This window comes from Malus sylvestris, chromosome 2 (genome assembly GCF_916048215.2).
Source record: "Malus sylvestris chromosome 2, drMalSylv7.2, whole genome shotgun sequence".
Taxonomy (NCBI): domain Eukaryota; kingdom Viridiplantae; phylum Streptophyta; class Magnoliopsida; order Rosales; family Rosaceae; genus Malus; species Malus sylvestris.
Window position 1 is genome coordinate 29,440,411 of NC_062261.1, and position 17,543 is coordinate 29,457,953.

Here is a 17,543-nt window from a genome sequence, read left to right on the forward strand (position 1 = left end):
TTTTGGAGTACCGATAACAACACAATTCTTCACCTTTCATGGTCATTCATTAAAACGGTTAAAACCGCATCAATTTATTCTTCATTCATGTTAAATGATGTACTATGGTTTGGCCACTACTTAGCCCATAAAGTATGTAAAAGAAGAGAGAAACTCTTGTCATATAAAAGGGATCTTTCACACTTACTTTAGAGAGAGCCAACCGTGCCACTTTACACTTTCAAAGGCAACAAACCTCTTGTACAATATATATAACCTACATTTTTTACCAAAAAAAAATATAACCTACATTTACATAGTGAAGGCAGAAACTTCACCATCCAACATTGATGTAATGCCAATTCAAGGTAAACCACGATACATTCTTATATTCTTATGTTTGTGCGTTTTGCGATCGAATCTAAATTGGTCCAAGATTAACCTAATTTTGTGCATAAACAATATCAAATCCAAGGGTACATGAACATACATTCCTTGGTCACCAAATGACCAAAACATTTCTATGATGTGAAAATAATGGCTTTTAGGAAAATTACAAATCATCTATAAAATAAAGTAATTTGGCGTTTGACAACTATTACAATTGATTTAGTCCCATAATCAGTTTTGTGTGTGAAAAAATATTGTGTGGGTGTGTATAGTGAAGGAAATGTTTTTTTTCAGTCAACTATTATTCTCTATAAGAAAATACAACGAGATAGTTCTCTGTTTGTTTAGCTATTTTTAGATTACTTGATGGGTGCTCTTTCTTTTGGTCTTAGATGGAAAATTAAATTATTTTATCTGATATTTTTACTCAAATTTTAAACTCATAAAAAAGAGAAAGAAGGTTAAATTTTAACCGGTGGTGCTAATCATACATTAATTTTTACATCTCACATACCCCTGTTAATTTCTGTCATTTAAACTTCATTTCATTCGATCTGACGGTAAAAAACTGAGAAAGGTGTGTGAGAGATAAAAAGAAGGTGTAAATAAGTTGTTACAACCAACAAAATTAAGACAAAGAGGAGCAAAAACATACAATAAGGGAGATTATTCCCTTAATAAAAAGTTTAAGATAATTTAACTACAGAGTTAGAAACTCAATCAAGAGTTTATCAAGTACCACGTATCTTTGCTTATTTTGGGGAAAGAGGGCGTGGTATAGGCCATGGAGAACTTACAAGTAAAATAAGTTGGCAAATTTTATCAATCTTCAAGCTCGATGATCTTGATCACAGAAGTATCGCCAACTTTCTGGCAAATTACGACACGATCATGTGATTTTATGACACCAGCGACCCTGCCATGATCCAAAGCGATTTTCAGAATGGACTCATTTGTTGCACCTGTAGCTTCAGCCTGCAGGGGAGATAGGGCAGGGAAGAAAAAGAAACGTCTCAGTCTCAGCCTGATCCCATGGGTAGTGAAGCATTCAAAAGAACATGCATCATGAGATGAACTGAAGTTAATCAACAACTATAACGGACTCATGTCCCTACAAGCAGCCTCCCCTCCTCTTTTCAAAACATTTTCAGAGAGAAAAAAAGGCATCTTATGTTAACCATTTCGACATCTACTAGTTAGAATTTCGCTAATATTACTACGCAAGTCTTCTGTGCTACAAGGACAATGATACTCCACTCCCGGTCTTTGAACTATATTCATTAGGGCAGCATAAGATGATAATAAGAAGTTCAACGTGAATGAGAAACCCAAATCAATCAGTTTTAACGAAAGGAAACATTTGGGAAACCATGTGATGATTATATGCATTAAGCATTGCTTTCTCCTATATATGCAATCAACAGGATGCATCTTACGTACGTAGGACAAAATCAGAAATGAAACAGAATAATACTTACTGGATGTCGAGGATCTGCTAGCATGGGAAACAGGCCTCTAACAATGAGTGATTGCCTTGCCTGCCAAATATTCATCATAAGAAAAAGACGGATATTGTGTGCATCAAATTCAGTTGGAGAATGTAAATCACAAAGAAACAAAAATAAGTCAAACAATACGATTGTCTGCTAATCATTTTTCTCAATTTTAAATCTTCAGTTTGTAAGAGATATATGTTAAAAGTTATAACATCCAACCCAAAACCAATTGGCACTTGGCATAGACTGTAGAGGCTCAAGATATCAAAATGTGTGTTTGCGCGCGCGTGTGTTTTGTCATCAAGGCACAGAATTCCCGATGCGGGATTTCTATTTTCAGTTGGAAATGAATGGAGTCAAACATGTGGATCAGTCAATATTTGGTAACGTGGAGCATGTATAGCGATTGGGCCTGACATGCAGATGAATTACATGCTCTGATACCATCATAAAATAGAGCATCCAACTCAAAACCCAGTGGTGGGGAGGCTCAAGATTTAATCTACCGCCATGCATGCTTAAGTGGAGGGACAAAGGGAGGAAGAAAACATTAAACAAAGTAACTGCTCCGGGATTAAGTCCCAACTGGATAAAACATTAGTGGACGCATTCTATAGCATCTAGAAGAAACTTGAAAGAATAAACTTGGTAGTGTATAAAAACCAAAGGTAATCAGGTGAGCAACAAACCTCAAATGCACCAGAAAATCTCCATCGGAGTTGATTTGTCTGGACCCGAGGAATGACAACAGAAAGGACAGGCATTGTTGGTCTGTACTTTGCAATCAGCCTACACTAATGCCCAAGTATCAAAGCCGGTATATGCACAAGAGTGAACATGACATTTACAAAAGAATTGTATCTAACATCGTAAACTATCAAAGAAAAACTTCTATTATTTATGTTTCACAATTAAAGTACATCTAACTGAACTTCAAACAGGAAACTAAAATTTTACACGAAACTGAATCCCATTAGCCTTACCCACTTCCTAACGAAATGGTAATCAAACGGGCCCTAAGAATTTTAGTTTATATATACATATGCGGGTAGAAGAAGAGATGAGAGAAATTCACCTTGCTGCTCTTCCAGATGAAGTGAAGCAAATAATGAGAGAGGCCTTCACCTTGATGGCTGCACGTACCTAGAAGAAGATAAATTTTTTTTTTTAATAATATTTTTCCTTTTGTAGCGAAATAAATTTTATCCTTCGTACAATCTTCTGTTAGCAACATCTCTTCAGGGAACAGGCAAATGGTACAATAAAAAGAAAGAGAAGAAAAAAAATGGAAAACACCGAAAGCAGAAAACTACCGCAGAGGAAGTAATAGATTCCAAGTGAGTCATTGGTTCTCCAACATATTTGACAGCCCTCTTAAAATACAAATCTTGATTGAAAACTTTCTCCGCCTGCAGACAGTAATTTGATAAAAGAAATAAGTGAACTCAGAACTTTGTCTTGTCATATGAAACATGTATTTCTACACTCTACAGCCACTTTGAACTGTTGAAGATCAAATGAGAGGGAGACTACAGAATAGCCATGACCATTTTCAACTTACCAATATTAATTCCACCAAAAGATGTTGATGCAGAATCTTATATCCTGTTTTATTTCATATTCTTCTTTTGTTTCTTTCCTGTTGCTCTTCGGGTTGCGATTACATTCCTATTTGCAGTAGGGCTAGGTTATTACAAACTTGAACGATTGATTAAATAAATCTTTTCCCTAAGCAATCTTCTTCTAAATTCTCCTCGATATATCTCTTTTTCTATCTTCTAAATATAAATTCTGGTATTGGTTTGACATCAAATGTACTCCTAGGCATTAGGAGTTGGTAGCATCTATGCTAGAAATCATCAAATTCTAGATCAGAAACGATAAGACCAGAGAACATAATGCTCAGTGTGCTAATATAAGTCAGTTATGAATCACAGCTTCAGAGAACCACGAAAACAAAGCTGAAAAAGATTAAAAATAAAGCAATGACCCAATATAAGAAGAACGGGAGTTTCCTAAATGTACATCAGCCTATGGCAAACTCACCCTCAGAAAGGAGAAAACTAATAGGATGAAAAAACCATGCTACTTCAACACTAGTTTTGAAACTGCACGTCTGTAAAAGCCTCAACTGTTGTAGGACAATCATAAGAGAAATGAAGAAAAGAAATATATGGGCTCACTCCAGCCTTTGGCATTGCACCAAAGGTGTATTGGAATCACTCCAATAGAGGAATTAGAAAACTTTTGGCACCACAAGAAGGAGATTGTGAGAACTTCTTTCACCGTAAACTTTCAAAGCTCATAAATTAACTCATCCACAGAACCATTGGCACATGAATCATTGAAAAGACTCAAATTAAAACACTATATATTCATGATGCCCAATTCATTCATCATGTGATATGAGATTCCAAATCAAGGATCCTAAAATACATGTGCAAAATGCATTTATTGCATAATTGGAATAAATAATCTGAATCATGTGGTTCTTAGTAATTGAACGGGCTTATTTATTATATTTGAATTTGGTTCCGGCATCATCCCAAAAACACAGGGATGCTACAACTGGAAGATTTCTCGCTTTTTCGCCCGGGGGGGGGGGGGGGGTGGGGAGAGAGAGAGAGAGTTTTACGACAATACAGAAATGGAGTTACCTCAGAGCAAATCTTTCCAACAATGGAGATCGTCTCAACAGGGTACAAACCGCGCAGGGTCTCTGCACCTAGAACAATTGCATCAGTTCCTGCACAAACACAAGTGAAAAGTGGGTAAATAAGTGCACATGTTGTTCTTGTACATCCTATGATAACATTAACTTATTTAATAAAGCTCAAGCAACAGGAGTATTGCAATACTAATGATATTTACTAACACTAGCAGAGCAAATATTTAAGTGATGACATGAAAGAATAAATGAGATGGTGGAACCCTTCAAAAGTAACACAAAGGAGCATATTTCACGTCAAAAGACAGCAATTTACCATCCAGTACAGCATTGGCAACATCAGTTGCTTCAGCACGAGTAGGTCTTAGGTTGTCGGTCATACTGTCCACAACCCGAGTTACCACTGCTGGCTTTCCAGCCATGTTGCACTTGTAAACAGCAGCCTTTTGAAATAAAAATACCTGGAAGATCAAAGTAGAGTGTATTACCAGAATATTCAAGCATCATTATAAAAAATATCATCCAACTAAAAGTATAAAGATACACATCCATTGAAGCATGGAAACACACGTGCTAAAAGAACACGTTTTTCCCAATCCTCAGTACTGTAAGTAACCCAGCTTTCAGGTCACCATCAGAGGATATCGACATTTGATAAGTAACTATTTAATTCTTCCTCCAGAACAAAAGTCCAACCATACCAGAATATAACTTGTGCAGGTACACCGTATACCCAACATATAAACCATGAATACAAACATAATATGCTGATGATGCCACACATGGTTCTCACTTAAGTCCTACAAATACGGTATATCATGTAGACTGTTTGACAATGAATTTCTCATTCAGTTTATGTAAAGACATAAAGAACATGACTTCCAAAGTGTTCGGTTTATGTAAGGACATAAGATTACTTAATTCTGAGATGTGAAACATTACCTTCTCTGGTGGGAGATCTATCCCCAGATTTCCACGAGAGAGGATAATACCATCAGCTTCTTGCAAGATTTCATCAAAATGGTGTAATCCCTGCGAAAATAGAGAACACAAATTAATTCACATCCAAGCACAAGTATGACATTTGGAAATCTGGTCAGTCACACATGATCCTTTTCTGCCAAGCATATTCCTTACCACCATTACGGCCTAAATACAGAGGGCTTCCCACAAATGTGGAACCCATGTGTCAAGTCTGTAACCGTATCCATAATCCAAACCTGATGGTGACAATATTAGTAGTTTTTGTATTTCTTTTCAAAGAAACTCACCTCAACATTTTCAATTTTTGCAAAAACCTGAGTTTGCTTGAGGTCACCTAACTTTGAAAGAAACTCACGGGCCTGGATAATAGGAAGAACAGCTGATGTTATAATAGAATAATAACGAAAGGGTACTTAGTTTCTCCTTATATTATCAAAAGTAGAAGGAAACATAAAATACGCAGGGAATTATGCCCTAAATACTAGTTAACCACATCATAAACTAAGGATGAACAGGGAGAAACAAATTTCCTTTATATCTTATTACACAAGACCATAACAGACAGGAAATCCTGTCATGAAGAATCCTTACATGGCGAACATCTTGAGCATGACGCGTATATGATAATGAGAGGAAGTCGATGTTGTTACAAACACCCCAAGTTCTTATGACCTGAAAAATTAATAAAATGTTAAAACACATTAACTAAGCAATTCACGTAAGAATAGATCTCCTTTTATAGAAAGTAAAACGACTTTTTTTTGTATATAGTTTCCTCAGAGTGATTTTAATGAATTAAAAGTTACCTCATCGACCTAGAAGCAATGTAATTTACCACCTATAGAGAACAAACTAATCTTATCCCAAAGAAGAAGAAGAAAATCGATTGTTTCTTACCAACCAAACAATCCACAAACCCATCTAATAACCGGGTCCATAATTTCCTTCTGAATTTCAACGCTAAAATTAATGATAGCGTGAAAATTTGAAATCCACTAGTTAGTGAATCCATGCAGACAAGAAGCAGACAATTCAATTTTGAGGCTTGTAGGTGGATCTAATTATGTTAGCATCTAGTACTGTGATTTCAACAGGAACTAACCTCCTTATCTTTATCGGTAAGTGTAGGCAGATCAATATGAATCTGAGAGACATGCAAAGTATACAACGGCCCTGCCAAGGTAGCAGAATTCTTTATGAGACAAACCACATCTTCACCATTCACCTCGGTGACCTGCATTGTGAAAGCAAAACATTACAATAACGTGTGAATCATTTCTTTTTCCTGAGAATATTATGTAAAAAGAACGCAGAGGGTATCTTCAAAAGACATCTGCCAACCGAATGGATGGAGGCTCATAATAAATCCAATGGAAGCAATAGACAAAAGATAAGGCCCACGGGACCATACTGCAGGTAGCAAATATAGAGTTCCTAGAGGTTTTATATACATTAGAATTTCAGAACCCAGGTCAGTCTTCAAATTGATAACTTCTAATGATCCCCTATAAATATCATATATGTAAACAGTCGCGGGCCTTGAGAGACTACAGGTTCCACTGCCAAAGATTCTATCAAGTTTATAGCATTCATTTTTAGCTTTATTCTGCTACCAAAGCTTCACCTAATTACAAATGTATGTCTAAATTGTACTATAAATTTAAAAAAATTTAAAGTTGAATATCAGCATTCCGTATCTCTCAGAATATCTGTTCCCTCTCTTCCTTATATAAACAAGATTTCATTGGAAAAGGTAGAAAAGCAATGAATAAAGTGGCTACTTCCTTGTTTTAACTTCTAACTATGTGACAAGGAATGCATATCTAACTAGGCAAGGAGTTGAATTACTGAAACTCATCTCTGATATTTCCTTACCTCCAGCCACACAGAAGTAGTTTCACTTCCCGTAAAGAGGTATTGACCAATAAAAATTGTATCTCCCTTCTTCACCGCCTGCAAAGACCAAATTTAACTCAAAACTCATTGCAGCAATGCCAATGTAATGTGAGACATGTTGTAAGATAAATATAAAGAACCAAACATGGTTCTACAAGCTTCCAAAAATCAAGATCAGGAAGTCAAAATCAATCTATATGAATTGGTTCCTCCAAGAAATCATTCCTGAAACTAGAAGATGAATTGGTTCCTCCAAAATCTTGTGGCATGATATGATATGGATGGCCCGAGCTTTATTTGTCTCTCTGTGTACAATAATTCTATACCAGAAGTAAAGCATCTAAAATACAGAAAAAATTCAAGACTGAAAGAAGCAAAAGAATCAACACAAACTTTTTAACTGAATTCTCTCTCTGTCTCTCTCAATGATTCCATAGAATCCGTACCAGAACTAAAGCATCTAAAATACAGCAAAATTTCATGAACTAAAAGAAACAAAAGAATCAGCACAAAGTCCCATATGTTTGAAATGGTTTAGTCATTTCATTTTCGTCAAATACGTAGATGCACAGTGTTTTGGTCAACATAGAAATCATCGTTATAATCACAAATGGCTAAGTTATTCCCTATTTGATTATTTTGCCGAATAATTATACTTAGAATGTGATGCTTGTGTGTGGGTGGGAGTGGAGGTTGGTTCAACTGAAAAACATGGATGCTCATTGGAAAAACAAACAATGCGTCATAAGCCCTGTCCATCATTGATGTCAGAATAATAAGTCAGTCTCTTTCAGGGTTAGCTGAGTTTGGTAAGCACAAAAACAGTTACATAGTTCGTATTCACTCAAAGAAATAGATTGGCACAGCAAATCTCATCGCTGTAGATCCAATAGAACCGAGGATTCTAATATAGCAAGATATATGTCTTTCGTAGAGATAATCCAGAAAATATTCAGAATGACACCTTTGCCAGGCCACTAAAATTTATGGGTAGTAGATTTGAGGTGGCCTCTTTGTCTTGATCAGGTGTCAGGACAACCAGGGTATCTTCTTGGAGAGATATGGGATGCTCACTTTTATTCACTAGCTGCAACTCTGGACCCACTGTGTCTAGCATTACCTGGAAAAACAGATAAATACACTGTAAGCATACATATCCAAAGGTTCACATGAAGGTAACTCAGAAGGTAAGTAAATCGACATGAAGCCTTTGCAAGTTAAGGTGATTTAGTGAAAGCAACATAACAAATTAAATAATGCAGATACAAAAGCACAGTTAAAAGTTCAATTTTAGGATCATTATACAGTTAGATAATTTAGAGACGAAATGCAGAGGTCATAAGAATGGAAAGCTTACTGCACAAAGTTTATTGGTACTCTTTATTGCAACCTTCAGGTTTCCCAACGTCTCTTGGTGAAACTCAGCATCGCCCCATGAAAAATCAAAACGTGCCACTATGTATACATGGGGAGGTGTGTGTGAAGGAAATTATACACTCCAATTAGTAAAATCAATGGCGTATAAAATTAAAAAAAAAAGAAAAAGGAATTCAAATCGGAACGTATAAAAAAAAACCGCCAAAAAGGAGTTTGTCTCAACGGATCGTAATTGGAAGATAGATACTAAAGTATTATAGACAGGGAGCTAGCAAAAACAAGAAGCTGGCAACTCATAGTCAGACAGACGAATCATGAAAATCAAACATAGCAGGTGGATAATACCAGACATTCCTGCCTTCAAGCAACCAGAGATTGTCTCAACGGATCGTGAATTTGGACCAAGTGTTCCCACAATCCTTGTCATTGCAGGAAAGAATGTCTGCAAGTTTAGCATTCATCAAAGTTAGTCGCGCATTCAAAGTCCTTCACATCAACACGGCCACAAATTCACCAAATAACCCATAGAAATTCAGAGAAAATATCCTGGTTGGTTGGAAGTAAAGATTTCTCTAATAAGAAATATCACCATCCAGATTCTCACATTTTCTCGGAAACCAAACAAATCACGAAAGTTAAAATCCAAGAAGGAATGCAGATTCCAGCCACAACCCGCAGACACAGAGAGTTGAACTTAGTTTTAAGTAACAGCCAAACAGGTAATGCGGCAGAAATCCAGGCATTGTTTATTTTCTTTTCAATCCCTTCATTTTCTCGGGAAACAAGCACAATGCAACTTCGTCACTTGCTGAAGAAACAAACTAAGTAACAGCGACTTCAAAGAGAAGCGAGAGATTAGAGTGATTGGAAAAACTTACAGAATTGGAAGGCTCAAGAATCGAAGCCATCCTGATTGGCTCTTCCAGAAGCAAGTGACTCGAATGCATTTTCGCCGCTGACGAAGGAGAAGAAGACGACGACAAGCGTCTGCGACTGCAACTGCAAATGCTTTTTTGTGTGGTGTCTGAGTTGAGAATGCGAGATTTGTTTAGTGGAGTTTCCTACTCTACTTACTAGTTTATGAGCGACCATGTGGTTGGTTGGTGATATCGGCATTTAGACACGAGGCAGTTAGACACGAGCGTGGGGAAACTCCCAATCATGATTCATCATAATGTACCGTTATGGATCACGGGGTTCGTTGAAATGAAAGGCGGTTATGAACTACATGCTTTCTATTGAGATTGAATTAAGTGTGAGATTACAAGTTTCTTTGTAGAATTGTCGCGCTGCTATTAGATTAGGAATGTGATTACGTAAATTCTAGTGTATTTAGAGATATTTTGGGATATTGCTTAGGATTAGATATTATCCTATTAGAGATGTAATTTTATTAGGGTAATGATTTAACATTCCCTAGTACTATAAATAAAGGCACAATGCCGCACCCATTATCTCTTTCTGACCTCCATAATTGTTCAGTAAATTATGCCTACAACATGTTATCAGCACGCTCTTGACACTGCGCTAAAGAGAGTTTGATCTTCAATCAGGGGAGTATTACGTTTTAATCATTATTTATGATTAATTTATTATTTTATTGAATTGATATGCATGTTATTGATTCAATTCAATTTTTCTTTGTTGAACGTGATACAACGCATTGGAGATGCAATTCTGGCTTTCCGAGAAAGATCTTCTACAAATTCAAAGGCTTAATTGTTTTATGCCAATCAGGTTCTTTCAAAATAAAGTAAGATATTTGAAACGATCATGAAGCATGAAAACATTCTCCATGATGTATAAACTCCCTACATTTATATTTACCTTCTGATATATATATATACACACACACGTTTCATGCATTACGCAATTTTTGCTATGTGGAATTTGTGAGTCAAAGCATCGAAATAAATTAGAAGCAATTAGGGGTTTTCAAACCCTAGAGTCGAAAAAAAAAAGAAAAAAAATATTGGGATTTTTTGCGGCTTCACGCCATGTCACCACCACACGCCGAGCCACGTTGGTTGGCCTGCAACCTAGCCTATTGAGCAGCCGTGACTGGACGACGTCGTTTTGACGTCTAGACCAACAATAACAGCCCTTTGGGCTTGCTATGCATACATCGACAATCAGGCCCTTTGGCCTGGGTAAGGTTTCCACGGGCCCGAAGCCCTTAGCCCATTCCAGCAGGCCTGAAGCCATGTTGGGCTTGTACTTGCACCCTGGCCCACTTCCAGCCAGCCTGATGCTTGCTGGGCTTTATCCATACACACATGGCCCGCCTACAACAGCCCATGTGCTGCTGTGCTAGCCCTTGCGTCTCGGCTCACTTGCCAGCAGCTTCTAAGCTGCTGGGCTCACATTACTCTGGCCTTAAACCAAAGCCAGCTCATGCTAGGCTTTGTCCCACAACAGCCCAAGCCAGTGTAAGTTGGGCTTGCTTCCCTACGCCTATTTTTGGCCCAATTCCAGCAACTTTGAGCTAGGTTATCCCAACCCAATGCCAATTTTTGGCATTCCTGCTTCATAACCATACCCATTTAATTTTTGGGATGTTTTGGTTAACGCTAATTAAACTATAATTCACTTGTCACTTGGCCTGCCGCCAATTGAAGCTAATAAGACCCGCATGTCATTATTTTGCTTCCACGATCGACCCCGTATGGTCTCGATCTATTGAATTAATTAAAAGTAACCAACAATCCATTAATCTGACAAGACATCCAAAATTATTGGCCCAGATCACTTTTAGACATTAATGATTCCATGCACTTAAGTACTATGCAATTTAAGACATGCCAATTTTAATTGTCTTTTAACGAATTGTTTGAATTGGCTAATGGTTGTAAATACAGGGACCAATTTGGCAAAATTAAAAATATAGGGACTAAATTAACCAAAGGAGTAAAACGCAGAGACCATTTTGACATTTAAGCCAACATTTTAATTGTGTATATCAAAATTGTTGCATTCCTATTAGATTAGGAATGCGATTATGTAAATCCTAGTATATCTTGGAATGTATCTTATATTCCTATTAGAAGTAGATTACTTATTAAATGTTGTAATCCTAAAGGGTAAGGAATTAACCTTTCTTACTACCATAAATAAAGGCACAATGGGGTGGAATAACACACCCCCACAATTACACATCTCTCTCTTCTTCTCTCTACTATTGCTACACCTTTCTCCCTCTATGGCCTCCATAATTATTCAGTAAATTATGCCTACAACACGTTATCAGCACACTATTGACGTTGCGCTAACAAGAGAATTTATTCTTCAATTAGGGGAGTATTACGTTTTAATCATTCTTCTTATGATTAATTAATTATTTTATTGAATTGATCTACATGCTATTGATTCAATTCAATTTTTTTTGTTGAATGTGATACAACGCATTGGAGATGCAATTCCGGCTTTATGAGAAGGATCTTCTACAAATTCAAAGGCTCTTGTTATTTTTTGCCAATCAGGTACAATTAAAATAAAGTAAGATATTTGAAACGACCATGAAGTATGAAAACATTCCCCATGATGCATGAACCCCATATGTTTATATTTTCCTTCCGATATGTATATTGTATATGTTATATTTTGTCAATATATATATTTGTTTCATGCATTACGCAATTTTTGCTATGTGATATATGTGAGTCAATGTATAAAATAAAATTAGAAGCAAATCTAAGGGTTTGTATAACCCTACCTATGTCGAAAAACAAAAAAACAGGTTTGCAACACCCACCGTGACCTGCATGGACCACCACTGGCTTGAAGCCCAGTCGAGTTGATCATACGGTAGCACCCTTTGGGTTTGCTGCACTGACCCATATTTCTTTTTCTTTTTTGACCGTTGTCCCATACCTGCCCGTAGCCCGCAGCAGTGTGTAACCCATTGGGCTGTGTCACATGCCTCAGTCCACTTCCCGTATCACAAGTCGTCTGCCCGTGTGTTTAGCTCCCATGCGAACCCACAGGCCAGCAAACATGTTAAAGCCTGAACCCGTGCCACCTCTTTTCAAGCCAGCCTTTAACGGTTGGGCTTACCCCCTAACCCGTGGCATGTAGGCCACCCCCAAGCACCCTTTTTGCTCACGACACCCAACCCAAATATTTTTGGGCTATGTTTTCGACCCGATAATATTATTCTAATATTATTTTTGCTTCTACAATCGACCATGCATGGCCCGATTTATTGAATTAATTAAAAGTGACCTACAGTCCATTAATCTGATAATGAATCCTAAATTATTGACCCGAAGATCACTTTTGGACATTAACGTTCAATAATTTATTTTTATACTTTGAACCGTTGACTTACTTTCGTAGTCCCAAAGCTCTCACACTTGGGTTCCCGAAGAACCTCAAATCCACTACACGTAGTTGTATATTGCATTATGTGTTCTTGCAGGAACCTCTCTTTTATGAACTAAACATTCATAAACTAAATTGAACCTGTTGTTTCAAATTTAGTGCCTTTGAAACCTAAAGTTTTCATAAAACAATACACCTATGCAAACCCGACGTTTTTTCATGAAAACCATGTCTTAGAACTCAAATGTTCTAACTTTGATGCTTATGGATGATTCATTCCCATAGCACCAATCACAATCTTGTTCCTTCCAATTCAGTGGATTATCGAACCGTAACAAATTCGATTTTCCTGATTTGGACATTTCTAAGAGAAACTACTTTATGTGGGGTACAAGATGTGAATCTCCACTTGGCTATCAAGAAGCTGAGAAACCATTGAAGCCAACAATGGCAAGGAAGAGCTGAATAAGCCTCCTCCATGATCTTCATTCGAAGACTTATGCCCGAAGCATTACAAACTGAAATACCTCTCGAATTAGGATTCCATGGCTCTTTGGCTCACTCCTATGAACTGTCTAATCATGAAAGACATTACCTAAAGCACACCATGATTACGTCCATGAATGAGTACAATTCTGAAGTTTATAAATTCAATCGAATTTTGACTAGAGAATACTTTTCTCATCCTTCTATGTTTCTAACTCGCTCATGAAGTAACAAGTGTAAAAGCGGAAGTTTACCAAATTCTCGTATCTGATTACTACCAAAAACTTATGGTAGAATCAGGGCTTGCCAAGGTGTGGCATTATGCCCGAAGCATGATAATTGGCACCTAAGACCTAAAACTTCAAGAATAAAGGATAATATTCTCGAACCTCAACCTTGCAGAATCTACTTCCGTATCGATGGAATAAACTATTGGTTATGCACATGTTCGTGCCCCTACCAATGTTGTTGAGGAGAACCATTCTAGTAGTCAATATGTGAGACTAATTTTGCTCCACCAAGCATCGTTGCAAGAGTAGAATTTTAACATAAATGGCCTTGTTGCCCGAATCCACCCTAGTAACTTTGGTTTACTTTGTGAACATTTTTCCATGTTCTTGGATTCACTTTTGGTGTATGTTTTACTTATGGATAATCTTATTATATTGTCCTCGAATATGAGTTAATTGAATCATGTTTCTTAATACATGTGACTGATTCAATTAAACACGTGATTAGGTAAGAATGTGGGTAAGTTAGTTGTCTGGATAAATGTGTACTACGCACACTAACTTTACACCTAAATCACATCTCTAACAATGACTTTAGGTCTATCCAACCTGATTAAGAGCATTGGCACGCTCCTCGTTGTATGAATGGTACTGAATCACCATTTAAAGGACTTTAAATTCTCCTTGACGTTGAGTTTTTAAGGATATTCGAGATGACAATGATCATAAATGAAACCACTGAAGAAAATAGAGTGAAATATCTTTGCACTACCTCAAAAAATGAGCCCGAAGCTTTGATTGGGGGCCAATAAGTTGTCTCCCAACTGGGACCACGTCATATGTGGCCGGCCTAGAGTCAGGTGATTCGAGCAGTTTACTTGTTTTGGCACGACTTTTTGGGACACTTAGGTCGAACAATGATGCTACAACGCATCTCCTTACTCGAAGTAAGGATCTTGTGCCTACAAGCACACTTTGCCAAAACCCACTCTTTTTGGGAAATTTGATTTCTAAATCATCCCTAGCAAAGATACAAAACGACTCTTTTTTTTTTTACAGTGGATTTAAGGGAATATATGTGGACTAATCCAACCAAAATGCGGACCATATAAATACTTATGGTTTTGGTTGATGAATCGACAAACTGGTCACATGTTTGTCCACACACATTGCTGCTAAACCTCATGGCCGATTAAGGGTTCACCACCCTACTTTTCCCTTAAGGTCCAAAAGACTGAATAATGCCGGAGAGTTTATATCGACGATTTTCAATAAAGTATTGCATGTATTTTGGGTTTATAATTGAACATCGAATTCCCATGTTCACCTCAAATAGCTTCGCCTAGCGATCATAAAGCGCAATTTAAAAAATCGCCCGGATTTTGGTAAATGTACTAAGTTTTCAGTTTCTGCCTAGGGCTATGCAATATTGTACGTAGCTATGTTGGTCCGCCTTATGGCCCATTACCACCTAACCTATATGACGTTACAGTTGATTACTGGGTACGAACCTGATGATTTTCGTATTTACGCATTTGGGTGTGCATTCCATGTGCCAATTTGCATTGCCGTAATGTACTAATATGGGTCCTCAAAAAAGGATGTGTATCTTTTGTCGATCATGATTCTCCTTCACACTAGCTCTTTTCGAGTTCTTGTATGCGATCTCTTTACTGCTCATTTATGGGTTGTCACTTTAATGAGACAGTCTTCTCGCTGTTAGAGGGAGATAAGAACGTCAACGTTCCTGTAGAACGGCACGAATTTGCGTGGACATTGCCCACTATGTCTCATCTCGATCCCCGTACCGCACAAGTGTGATAAGTAAATGCGATGAATTCTAGGTTTCAGAATGTTGCTCCATATGCATTTCTCTAATTTAGCTAAAGCGACGAGATCATATACCAGTTGCAAACATGCCTACAAGGATAGACGTACTTAACGGACGTCGAGTCAACATCCCTAGATGGTGTGCCACCCCTGTTGGACGGTTTGGACGCCCCTATTAGACGGTCCGATATACCAACGGATAGCCAATCAATTTGTCTTGGCCTAGAGCACGACAGATCATTCGGTTCGTATAATTCACTTCCCTAGAAGAGGAAGACACGGCACAACAATGAATCCATACTCGATCATTGTCTCAAATCATTTCCATCTCATGAGATTAATCCGGATTACTCCCGAGACTTGAAGTTCTTGGTCCAGTATACTAGTTTGGATGAGCTAAACGGAATTGAAATGAGATTACCATCGATGATGTTTTCACTTATATGGTAGCTACCTACATAAATGAAAAACGACGATATCGAACCGTGTTCCGTTGATTAAGTGACAATGTAGAACTGATTGGACAACTAAAGTTACAATTCAGGTCAAAATCATTACCAAAGTGTGTATTGGACATGTCGTTCCTACACTGCCCAAGGTAACCCCATTGTGTTACAAGTGGGAAAGGAAGCATTATGAGATGAATGAAATAGTGTGATATGATGCACACCTTACGACGCAAGGTTTCTTTCAAACGTTTTGTGATTGATAGCAACATGATGAAATGTGGTTAGTGTTTTCTCCATGAAGATAGATACGGAGATTGACATGTAAGTTCCCAAAGAATTACATGGACTGGTTCAAATAGTTCCAAATCACGGAACACCCTCTTAACTTGTTTTGAGGCGTTCACTACAATCTGACGGAAGTGGTATACCCGTTTAAGTGATTATTTGATCAGTTAGGGATGAATTATGCCCTTGCGTGTTAAACTATGAAGTCTTATTCTAAATTGCTAAAGTTACAGTTTATGTCGTTGACATGAATCTCACCAAGACTCCGGAAGAGCTTGAGAAAACTGCCTCGCACCTGAAGATGGAATTTGAGATGAAGGATTTTGGGAAAACTTGTTTATGCCTTAACTCGAAGTTGAAACATTGTTCTGACGGTATTTTGGTCTACCAGTCGAACTACACCCTGAATGTGTCACCTTTGAGTATACCTTTGATCGTCCATACATTATATGCAAATGAGACACTTTAAGAGGTTATGGAATCCGAAATTCCATATCTAAGTTCAACTTTGCGCTTCATTGTACTTAGTTCATTGTATTTAGACAGGACATCTCATTCGCTGTTGATCTTGGTAAAAATGCAGCACCGCACCTACATGCATCCACTGAATTGGTATTAAAGACGTACTCTGAAGGTACTACGAGGGAAAATCCCAAAGCATCTCAGCGGATTCAACCCCCTGATCCTCGAAATTATGTTTATGTTGTTTGTTATGCTGACGCATGTTACTTATCAAACATGCACAAGGCAAAATCCCCAAATGGTTATGTCTTTACTGTTAGGGATATCACAATATCTTGGAGGTCCACGATATGACCTTAGTTGCGAAAATCTTCGAATCGTTCCAAGACTCACCTTACTTCACTACACCACAAGTGAGACATGGTTAGGAGTTCTTGTTAAGCATATTCGAAATACTTGTTGTGTTTTCATCCATCGTTGAGTCCCGATAACGATCCTTTAAGACTATGCCGCATATATCAACCCGACCAAGCCATCATATATCAACGAAGTCAATGCCAAGACATACTGCATCTACATTTACATCAGCAAAACATCAGGAGATTGAAGTCATGCAAGCCGATCCCAGACAACCTTGCCAACCTCTGCATAACATCAATGCCAAAGTCAACCTTATAGAAGCTTGTCCGAG

The 17,543-nt window shown here is 37.6% G+C and overlaps 1 protein-coding gene across 1 annotated transcript; it reads right to left on the minus strand.

Annotated features, from left to right (window-relative positions):
- Nucleotides 1-1,021: 1,021 nt before the first annotated feature.
- On the minus strand, nt 1,022-9,864 carry LOC126613745 (pyruvate kinase 1, cytosolic-like). The gene is made up of 16 exons (XM_050281330.1): nt 9,669-9,864; nt 9,136-9,232; nt 8,771-8,868; nt 8,378-8,533; nt 7,393-7,470; nt 6,620-6,751; nt 6,109-6,189; nt 5,805-5,876; nt 5,476-5,565; nt 4,850-4,994; nt 4,523-4,611; nt 3,179-3,274; nt 2,941-3,008; nt 2,555-2,654; nt 1,848-1,907; nt 1,022-1,344 (listed from the first exon to the last, which is right to left on the minus strand). Exons 1-16 carry the CDS (start codon nt 9,735-9,737, stop codon nt 1,192-1,194), a joined length of 1,584 nt encoding a protein of 527 aa, XP_050137287.1. The 5' UTR covers nt 9,738-9,864; the 3' UTR covers nt 1,022-1,191.
- Between the last annotated feature and the right edge of the window lie 7,679 nt (nt 9,865-17,543).

Bases quoted from the DNA above. Each gene is read 5' to 3' on its own strand.
- LOC126613745 (XM_050281330.1), bottom strand. From the start codon at position 9,737: ATGCATTCGAGTCACTTGCTTCTGGAAGAGCCAATCAGGATGGCTTCG. The intron at 9,233-9,668 runs GTAAGTTTTTCC...CTAAACTTGCAG, and splicing joins TTCTTGAGCCTTCCAATTCT to ACATTCTTTCCTGCAATGAC. The intron at 4,995-5,475 runs GTAATGTTTCAC...TTGATCTTCCAG, and splicing joins TAGATCTCCCACCAGAGAAG to GTATTTTTATTTCAAAAGGC.